The sequence below is a fragment of the Apium graveolens genome, chromosome 3 (genome assembly GCF_009905375.1).
Source record: "Apium graveolens cultivar Ventura chromosome 3, ASM990537v1, whole genome shotgun sequence".
NCBI lineage: Eukaryota > Viridiplantae > Streptophyta > Magnoliopsida > Apiales > Apiaceae > Apium > Apium graveolens.
This window is the reverse complement of record NC_133649.1, coordinates 29,217,183-29,228,291: the sequence shown is the minus strand read 5'-3', so window position 1 is coordinate 29,228,291 and position 11,109 is coordinate 29,217,183. Positions and strand designations below refer to the sequence as shown.

At 32.8% G+C, this 11,109-nt stretch overlaps 2 protein-coding genes across 3 annotated transcripts; one reads left to right on the top strand and one right to left on the bottom strand.

Moving 5' to 3' along the window:
• Positions 1 to 1,064: 1,064 nt before the first annotated feature.
• On the top strand, positions 1,065 to 6,816 carry LOC141710644 (transmembrane emp24 domain-containing protein p24delta3-like). The gene is made up of 4 exons (XM_074513198.1): positions 1,065 to 1,382; positions 5,029 to 5,235; positions 6,318 to 6,394; positions 6,503 to 6,816. Exons 1-4 carry the CDS (start codon positions 1,161 to 1,163, stop codon positions 6,645 to 6,647), a joined length of 651 nt encoding a protein of 216 aa, XP_074369299.1. The 5' UTR covers positions 1,065 to 1,160; the 3' UTR covers positions 6,648 to 6,816.
• A 366-nt stretch (positions 6,817 to 7,182) lies between these two features.
• LOC141712024 (F-box protein At1g10780) lies at positions 7,183 to 9,546 on the bottom strand. Of its 2 annotated transcripts, none has more exons than XM_074514783.1 (4): positions 9,364 to 9,546; positions 8,217 to 8,989; positions 7,793 to 8,073; positions 7,183 to 7,691 (listed from the first exon to the last, which is right to left on the bottom strand). In XM_074514783.1, exons 2-4 carry the CDS (start codon positions 8,956 to 8,958, stop codon positions 7,455 to 7,457), a joined length of 1,260 nt encoding a protein of 419 aa, XP_074370884.1. In that variant the 5' UTR covers positions 8,959 to 8,989; positions 9,364 to 9,546; the 3' UTR covers positions 7,183 to 7,454. The 2 variants fall into 2 exon arrangements, with proteins under 2 accessions (XP_074370884.1, XP_074370883.1); XM_074514782.1 differs by having other exon boundaries at positions 9,360 to 9,545.
• Between the last annotated feature and the right edge of the window lie 1,563 nt (positions 9,547 to 11,109).

Here is an 11,109-nt window from a genome sequence, read left to right as displayed (position 1 = left end):
CCTTGGACAGTTCGTTTACTTGAAGAAATGAGAGTTACTGATTTAAAATCTGTTACTCTTCACTGCGATAATCAGTCTGCGATTCATATTGCCAAGAACCCCGTTTTTCATGAGCGGACAAAATATATCGATATTGACTGTCACTTCACATGGGAAAAGGTCCTTGATGGCTTGCTGCAATTGTCTTATCTTCCTACTCACAATCAACTCGCATATGCCTTCACAAAGATTTTACCTTTACCTCAGTTCCAGCTAGTCTCCAAGTTGGGCATGTATTCTACACCTCCCAACCTGATAATGTAACAAGAAGAATCATTACTTATTTAAGCTTACAATTATGTACAAAGAGAGTGGTACCACTTTCCATAAGTTAGTTAAAAATTAATAGAAGTGGAAAGTGCCAGCAATTTACACAAACTGAATAACAAACTTAGATCTGTATAGTTCTTTTCTTCCTGATTAAGTAATAAGAGTACAGTTTTTTCTTAACATTCATTTCATTCTGGTGAATATTTTGGATAGATTTGCAAAACTTTCACGAGAGAAGAGAATATAATAGGAAATTTCAAAATTTTCTTATCAAATTATGCTACCGAGTTTTTTTCGGAGAGAACAGAAGAGATCCAGAAATAAAATTCTAATAATATTATATTTGTAACTTTCTTACCAAAAGTATGTTGCTTAGGAGAAAAGGTCTGATAATTGTATTCAAATAATTCTTATCATATTTAAGTTTTCAAAATTTTATCTTTTTCCTGTAAATAATTCTCACCATATTCTGTTTTCAAAATTTTATCTTCTTACCGCAAAAATTCGGGAGAATGTTGGAGATTTTTTTTTGTTTATTTACTTTCACCTTATATTTTGTTCTTCACCCGACTCGAATTGCTGCTCCACCTAAGTAGTCATGCGATTAAAATTATGTTTCTAAAATGTACAGAGGGACATTTGTCTCATTTTGAAATTTCATAATTTACTGTGAGTGATTTTGGTGACAAAAAAAAAGAGGGGGAGGGAGAATGGGCCTGACCCAACAAAAAACAAGTCACAAATAAGCTGAAGTATCCTGTTATAAGAATCGGGTAAGTAGTAGTATCTCTGTTTTCCTTCCTACAATAACAATAATTAATTACCACGATCCCATTTAAATTGAATTGGCGATGATCATTAAAAGGGTTGATCACAAATACAAATTGATGCTTAAATTGGCAATGATGATGATGGTTGTTATAATGCTGGTTGAGAGGAGTGAAGGGGTGTGGCTAAACTTACCTGTGGATGGAACCAAGTGTCTTTCTGAGGAAATACAGAGCAATGTCGTTGTTCTTGGCGATTACATTGTTGATGATAGTGAGGGTTACAACCCCGCCGTCTCCGTCAGGGTAACACCATTCTTCTTCTTTTATCTCCATTTATTATTTCCTTTTTTTTATATGTTGTTGTGCTGCATTTTATGCTTCTTGGCTTATGAGGTAGGTTTTTACAAGTGTCGTTCAAATTATTTAATGCACTAGTGTAATTTTAATCTTCGATACGTAATGAATTCTTTACCTATTTTTTTAAATCGCTATATTTCAAAATAATATGAGTCTTTAGAATCGGGGAGAACAAGGTGATCTTTGGAAAATGTAAGCAAGGAAATATATAACGACAAGGAATGATTATTTTTAGTGTTTAAGAAGCTAACTTTATGTAGAAATTTCTTAAACAAACCATTTTAGCTACTTAATTTATCTCCTCATTTACAGCATTCAGTATCAACTATGAAATTATGTGTGGGGTGGATGCTCAATTTTATGTCATAATGTAAAACATCCAGTAATACCCTAATATTAATAGGGGACCGGGCGCCAACCCTGCTCCCTTCTACTATATCGGACTCTGCTTTTTAGTCGACCAAGTTTAAAGCAGCTGTTTAATGATTTTATTAAATGGTTGAGATTGTATTATTATAATTCGACTACCAACAGAAAAGTAGTAATGTACAATATATTTCTTGTTTTGTTAGTGTGTTTTGTTTCTCCATGGTTGTCTATTAATGAAATATATAAATTAAGGTTTGGGGATGGAAAGTTTGGAGGTTTTGTCATTCTGGATCACTTTTGTTCAAGCAGCTAGTCTAGTATTATAGTGGCTGGAGCAGCTGCGGACAGCTTGGGTTGATTTTTTTGAGTTAGGCATTGCTCCCATCTCTTAGTTTAATCTTAACTAACTTGAATCACGTGCGATGCACGGGTTCCCGTTAATATTTAAATTTTTTTATTCTGTCATATTAATAATTTTAACGAAAGGCTGTGTGAAGTAAAAGAAGAAAAAGTATCCGATTGCTACTAAGAACCTAACATAACATTTTTTGAAAAATATTTATATAAATATATAAAAATTATAAATTTATAATTAAAATTATAGGATAACTTGTGATCGTAGTTTAGTAGGATAAGTAGACTAGGTCTAGTAGTTTAATAATTTAGTAGTTTAGCGGATATATAACAATATTTATTTATTTTTTAATAATAGGATAAATTGTGATCGTAATTTAGTAGGATAAGTAGACTATGTTTAGGTAGTTTAACGGATATATAACACTATTTATTTATTATTTTAATAACCAAAATTAGGGGATAAACGTTGAACCAAATTATACCTCATTTCGGTTATTATAGTATATACTAGTCTAAAACCCGTGCGATGCATGGTTGTTTTAAATAATTGTTATATTATTATTTTTATTTTAATATTGTATCAACTATAGTTGTTAAAAGAGTAAGAAATATATTATTTTTTAGTCTGATATCATTATATCGACTAACGAATTATTTTTATTTTAAAGTTTTTTAGTGCGGTTCAATAGTCTAATTGTTTTGACAGCGTCAGTAGCATTTATTATTTTTTAACCCGAACACCGTCTATATCTACCCAAACACCGTTTGCTACGCTCCTACTGTGTCTGGGTATATATATCTTTGTTTCAGGGTTTCATAATTTTTAACGATAATATTATATAAGATAATTATGTCAAATTAAAAAATTAATTAATTCACGATAATTAAATAATTTCAGCAAGTAATTGCTTAAGAACAAAACTAAAATTAAATGATAATTCGTTGGTAGGTATAATTTCTTTAGGATAAAAGAAAATGATATACACTATTCATTTGGGCTCAGTATAGTCGAATTTGCTGCATCGGGTTAAAACAAAATAATAAATATTATTGACGTGTTGCGATGCACCGGTTCTCGTTAATATCTTTAAAATTTTATTTATTCAATCATATAAAAACTTTAATGTAATTATACAAATATAAAATAATTATAGATTTATAATCAACAAAATAAAATAATTAGGCAGAAACTGTGTTCGTAATTTAGGATAAGGGGTAGTTTAAGAGGATGAGGACACTATGTCTAATGGTTTATCGATTTAGTAATTTAGTAGGTGTATAACATCATTATTTTTTAATAATTAAAATAAGGAGATAACAGCTGAAATAAATTATAACTCAATCTGTCTATTATAGTTTAGTATATATTAGTAATTTAGTAGATGTACAACTCCATTTTTTTAATAGTCCATTTATTTTTATTTTTAATAATAAAACTAAATGGATAGTTTTGAAGCAAATTGTACCCCGTGCTGTTTATTATAGCTTTAATATATATTTCAATCAGGTTGGCTAGGTAACACAACTCTCCTTGCGCACATTTTTTTCCTTCGGCCAATTCGAACTCTTCTATTTCAAGTGACATAGAATCCTAAATGGTGTGAGATAGTGCTGGCTGCTCGTAGGCGTTTTAGGGATGATGTGTTAAAAAAGATAATCAAATTAAGGGTAAATAAGTAATTTCAGCAAGTACCGACCGACCGACTACCAAACTTTTAATGTTTCGTTTATTATAATATAGTATAGTATAGATAGTATAGATTCCTATACGGTATATATGTCACTCTACAACAGATTTTTCGGTCTCTACTGATAGTCTGATACCCAAAGGTTCAAGGGTGGTGTTCTCTTTTTTCCTTCTGATAAATTAGTTGAGCACTACAAGTAGGTAAGTAGTTTACAAGTACCACTATGTTTGAAGTCCAAAGTAGATGTGAGAGCTCACAAAGGAGGTTGGTTAATCTATACACATCAAAACTAAGATGGGGGGAAATGTGGGATTGTTATAGGGGGCTATGATGCATCAAATGTTATTGAGCTTGCTTGATGTCTTGTAGCTAAAACAGAGTACAAGTGAGGTAACAGGCATGCAGATTTTAGCGCGTTTCTTCTTTTTAATTGAACAAATCACATTTACAATCACATAAAACTTGTATGATGAGAATAACTCAATACATGGGAATTATTGACAATGGTTTTTCTTTTCCTGGCAATTAATATGAGATATGACAATCTTTGTTCCTGGTCCTTGGGTATAAAAATTTATAGCTTCTCATTTGTAGGCTTAGGAATTAACCAGATGCCGTGTCTTTCTTTTATAGGCTAAGAATGGTTTAAATTTTATTTAGATAATCTAATTTTTAAATATCAGTAATTGAGTGACTTGAGTGGTAACTTACTGATTATTCATTGTAATGATGAGTGCAATATAATTTATTGGCCTCGGGTCCATTGTCAGTAGTTGTTTCTGCTACAGGTAACTGCTAACTGATACCTTGGGTATCCAATGTGATTATCTTTGTCATGCGACTTTCTTGATGTGTGTATAATGTAGCTTTGCAAACTGAATCATATAATGAATGAAAGTTGCATATGCTAAAATTATGGTTTCGTGGACTGTTAGTAGTTTGAATGAGTTAACCAGTGAAAATCACCTACATATTGAACATTAAGAAAGATGTTATGGACATAGTATAGAATAATCAGGGCATGCATGTGCCTAGCTACCTGAGAATTCCTGATGTACAATTCATTTTTCGGGAATGTACAAAAAAAAATAATTGATTGCCAAGTTTATATCATTCTTGTTAACTACGTCTATATTTTTTATCAATCAATGTAAATAGCGTCTAATAATTTCTTTCAGGTAACATCACCTTATGGGAACACCCTTCACACGAAAGAAAATGTGGCACATGGTCAATTTGCATTTACCACAAAAGAGGCTGGTCAGTACCTAGCATGTTTCTGGACTGATCGTGTGGCGAATGGAGATCTAACTCTCAACTTGGACTGGAGAACTGGAATAGCTGCAAAGGATTGGGAATCAGTTGCCAAAAAAGAGAAGATTGAGGTATATCATGTCCACATGTGGACCTAGCTTAGGACCAGGGGCTGCAGCCCCCTCATTTTTTACTTAATAATATACATTTACATGACCTTTCCAGAATATTATTTAAAAATAATAATTAGAAAATAGGAAGGCCCCATATATCTAATAAATGAGCTATTAATAGTAATACTACAAGAAAGTCATAATTTGATTAACTAAGAAAATGGAAACTTATTAATTTGATATGGATACACTTAATTATTTCATATATTGGGAAAGATGTTGAAGAATGAAGATATTATTATAAACATAATTGGCATTCCAAAATTGTTTCTGCAACAATAACTTACATTGGTCATTGGCTTTGGTGGCAACTTTTCGATTTAATGTTAACTGTATATGTTGAGTTACCCTGGTTAGTGAAAATACTGGGCACCCGTGTATATATTCAATATTTATGTATTGTTTGTAGAGACTCGATTGTTTCCCTAGTTATTGATTTAGAAGAGCGAAATTGTCTTCGCAATATTTACCTCACTTGCATATTTTGTGAGAAGGATAGTACTATAACATTAGATGGAGTGTAAGAGAGATATCTAGAACTGCCTTCTTAATAATTAGGGAAAGCAAAACTATAATAATAACAATAAATAATAATATTATGTTGGTTTTTTGATTAAAATTGACAAAGTGTGTTCCTTTTAAAATGTTTTCTTTCTTTGTGCCATTGAAATTGACCTGAAACATAGAACCTTAGTTGGATTATATGGCTTCTTACAATCTAGGCAATGGCGTTTAGTATGTTGGTTTAGTGTATTAATTTTGATCATTTGTCTTCAAAAGATTAGTAGTAATACAAGGTTGATTTTCAGATTTTATATACCCTGGCAATATCAAATTTTCAAATACTTTCTTGTGTTGATTATTTGGACACAATGTGCTTATATTTTGTGAACAGCTTTATTATATTATTTTTTTATAATTGTCATGATAAACACATAGATGAAAATGATCATTTGCTTCAGAAGTTAGCAAGACCTCTGTGGGCGGCCCCTTATCTGTTTCTACACTCTTTTTTCTGATCTGATGGTCACCTGGTGTAGGGTGTTGAACTTGAATTGAAAAAACTTGAAGGAGCAGTGGAGGCCATCCATGGAAATCTACTATACTTGAGAAGGAGGTGATGTTACTGTGATGCAATTTACCATCATATCCGTGTTTGTAAATGACAATTGTATGCTACCTATGTCCTGTTACTAAATAATAACATGGAATTATTTTTGTGCAGAGAGTCTGAGATGCGAATAGTGAATGAACTCACAAATTCTAGAGTAGCATGGTACAGTCTTATGTCCTTGGGTGTCTGCATTGTGGTTTCGGTTTTACAGATAACACACTTGAAGCGTTTTTTTCAGAAGAAGAAACTAATCTAGTTCAAATTAGTTATAATGTGTAGGAGGCTAGCTGCTGACTATATAGAAAAACCTTTTTATCATAAATATGTTGAAGGCACTTTTTGTACTATTATTTTTATCCTCCACATTAGTGTTGAAATAATGAGACAACATTATTTATAACCCACACACATATATAATGACATAATAGAACAAATCTTGCTCATCATACCGCTCCACACTTTTTCCCTTTGTTAGTTTGCTTGTACATATATAATTTAAGTTGCAAATGACTAAGGGACTAAAAGGATAATATTTGTTCTCCTCCTAGTCTACTACTAGTGCATTATGTATGCTGAACTTCAGCATGATTTTTATCCTGAAACATCTACCTGTGACTTGGAGCAATTATATTTCTCTTATTTAACCCTCAACCATTGGAAAGCTAGTATATGCAGTATGTCTGTGTGATTAGTAAAAAGGGTAAAACTTTAGCTTAAAATACCGAGACCTGTGAATTGATAGAGAACAGTACAAAAAACATCAAGCATGCAAAAGAATTGTCTACTGGAGTGTTAAGAAAGTAGTCTAAAAAACTTACATCTCCAACTATACAGATGTTATAAATAAAGAACAAACAAGAAAACTCTTGCAATTCAGGAAGAAAAAAGAAGAAGTTGATTTTGCTTTTAAAATTGTCCCGACTATGGTAATCATAGAGTACAGTTAGGAACTTTGACAGTTAGAACAACAAATTACAGAAACAGGAAATAGGAAATAAAGCAATGATTTCCGTCTGGCAGATCATGAAAAAGAATTTTTATAAAAAGAAAATATAAGGTTTTTTTATTCTATGGAAATAATCTTGCGGTTCATGTATCTGAACCTGCAAATCTCTTCAAAAAAGTCATCTGCACTGCTATGGTTGCTCTTCATCTGAAGAATTTTAATGGTCATCTTCTTTAGATTCTTTCCATACTTGACTAAAGACTCGAGAGTGCTCATTTTCTGTTCAGCATTAAGCGGTGACCTGACCGTGACCACTACCTCCTCCAAGCAAGGAATCACAAACCTTGAATCAATCTGAAAATAGATGAACAAGATGATTATTTATATCATGCGAGTTCCACTAATAATCATTAAATATAGTTAAAACAAGCATCAGTCAATGGTAAAAATATTACATTTCGTAGGCTGTTCTTCTGGCAAAGAGCAGCAAACATCGCACCATGAATGTCAAATTTCTGCAACTTCGGATGATTATTGAAGAATTCAACAAAGTCAATCTCTGGAAAGGGAAGAAGGTCCTGAAAATCTCCTGTGAATTCCACCTTCATGTAAAGATATTTCACTTCACTAGCCAGTTGAAGTATTTTACTTACTGCATCCCAGCACCATTGTACCCCTCTGATGGATAAGGACTCAAGGGCCGAAAATTTTCCAAAATCAACCATGTAAACTCTCCCTGTAGGCACCATATTGTAAACTTATTTAAGCAAATGCTTACTATATAACTAAGCATGAGCATCAAGTTGCGAATTATGTAAAAATAGCAAATGATTGATTGATTAAATGCCAAATGAAATTAAAGGCCAGTGAAATCTTTACCAGTAATGTTGGAAATACAGAGAGTCCTCAAGCATTTGGTCTCAGGAACCCGAAGCCAGCCACAACCTTGTACCTCAAGGGATTCAAGCTTGGGAGAGGTAAGAGAAAGTGAACAATTGCCTAAGCCATAAAAATCAAGCTTGCATTGCTGCAGCTGTAGAAGCTCAATTGAGACAGAACTCAATCCCTCGCAACCAAGTAAAGAAAGGTGTGTCAAGTTAGGACACGCCTTGAGCGAATCTGCCAATGCAGCATCCTCCAATCTCGCTCCAACAATTTCAAGACTCCTCAGCTTCAGAAAAGAATCCCAATTTGGGGACTGCATCATTAAAACACCCCAAAGCCTCAGCGATTCCACATTCGATGCAGCCCTTAAACAATCCAACTTAGAGGGAGATTCAGTACAGGCCTGGTGGTCAGCAAGACAATCCATCCGAAGCTCAAGATTCCTTATAAATGCTCCTTGTGCCAATAGCCATGACGCAAGGCCAACACTTGTGAAAGGACAATAAACAATAAGTGTCTCTAGTCGACAAATTGACGACACCATCTGCGTAATAACACGGTCAGGTGTGTTTCCTGCCGACAGGTTATCAAAAATGTTCCGAGGAAAGTACAAACTCTTGAGATACGGCATTGAGTCCTTCCATCTCTTCGAGACAGAGTTACAACACGCCACATCCTTGGCATTGTTCATGTAAGATACAATGTACTGAACAAGAGCATCAGGAAGGTCTTCCATTCTCTCAGACAAATATCAAACAGTTTATCGTCTGTTTCCAAACACCAATAATCAGTCCATAAAACACTAACAATACATCTTTATGTCGAAAGCAATTACACAATTGAACTTGCTAAACTAATGGCTAAACATGGATTGATTACACATTGCCCTAAAATCAAATCAATCATAAAAATGGCAAATTTACATAGTAAACAAATAATTTAAACATTTGGCAGACAATTACATAAAAATAACACAAGCCCGGATTATAAAAAGACTTAAATGTAAAAACCCAGATTGAATAACATTATATTCTGAACCATCAAACAAGAATTTCAAGAACCCAGATGAGAATTTACTGAATTAGTGCAAGAAATGAAATACCCAGAAGCTATAAATTAAAAGATGAGCTTATATACCTACAGAATAAGAGAAGGTTGTGCTTATTTCACTGTTGAATTAGGTTGAGATGATGAAGAGGGATGAGGCCTTATATGTATTTCAGATTTGGGGACTGTGTATATATAAAAATTGGATGTGTGTGTATAATATGAGAGAGCGCGGGCCTGTGAAATGTGTTTTCAAATTTCGAATGGGGAGGAGAGAGGGCAAATATTGTGTTTTTTTTTTAGTTTCGATTTTGAACATTTTTGAAATTTCGACCGTTCAATACGCTGTTTTTCAAATTTGACAGCGTGGATTTCGATTTACCCTGCAATTTCAGAGATCTGGGAATCTTATAAAATTATTTTCATTTTTTCAAATATTGTACTATTGGTCGTTTTCCTTTTTTAATTGTAATCATAAATTCGTAATCCTCAATGTAGCGTTTTTATTAGGGGTCATCGTGATTTAGTTTGGGTTATAGGTCAAATTTAAATAAAATCATATGTTGCGATATTTTAGAATTTTAAGCCAATCTGCGACCCTCAATCCATCTAACCCGGGTCATGCACTGCGATTTTAGATCATTCGATTTAGCGAATTAATCAATTTTTAACTGGTGGTATAATAATTATCATAAACTACCAATATTATTAGAAAATAAAATAAATAAAAATTCATACGAATGCATTAATAACCTCTAAAATTACGATATATTAATCAAGTAATTTCGGTTCGGATCATATTAAAACTGGATTGATTTTGTGGATTTTGCGGTTGAACCCGAACTATGATCACACCCTAATTTTTATGCGGGAATAACCATGAATGTATTATTATTATTATTATTTTGCAAAAATAATGGTATAATTCATGAGATTACTCCACGATACACATGAGTCTTATAAAACGGCAGAACGAAAAAATAAAACCATTTTCGATATAATCAACACTATACTTATTAACTCTGGGTTGCATAAAAACACGTAGAAAGATTTCCGTCAAAAAAACATGTAGAAAGATACTTTAAATACGACTTGTCATATTATGAATACAATACCTTTGAAAAATATGAAAAATACCCCTTATGAGTTATATGAGTTATGGAAAAGTAAGAAAATTAGTTTAAAATATCTTCGCGTGTGGGTGTACTTTGTAAAGGTACTTGTCCCTCAATACAAGAAAAAAAAACTAGGGCAGGAGACTATTGATATTATCTTTCTATGTTATGGTGATTTCATAACTACTATGATATTTTTAGTAATAAAATCTGACACAAATGATATTGTGGTACAATACTGTTAAATTTCATGATGCAACCTACTTCGAGGAAGTGTTTCCTATAAATGAAGTAATTTTTCAAAGTGATTCTTATAATGATCTCACTCATAAATTGAGCTTCATTCATGACCATGTGGAGAGTATGACAAATATGGGGGTGGATCCTGCTAGTAGGTCTACTCCTAAAGAAGTACAAAAACTTATAAGGAGTAAGCGTACAAAGATAGTTAAGAACTTTAAAAGTGATTTTATCATTTAGAATGTCAAGTTCGAACCTTTAACTTTCCGTCAGACCATGAATTCTTCAAAGTCAAGACACTGAAAATGTGTTGTGAAAAGTGTGATGGGCTCTATTGTTTCCAACGGAACATGAGAGTTAGTTGATTTTCCTCCCGGTGTTCTACTATAGAATGTAAGTGAATCTTCAAGAGCAAGTTGAATCCGGATGGCTCAATAAATAAGTATAAAGCTAGGGTGGTAGCTAAGGGTTTTAGAGCAAATCCA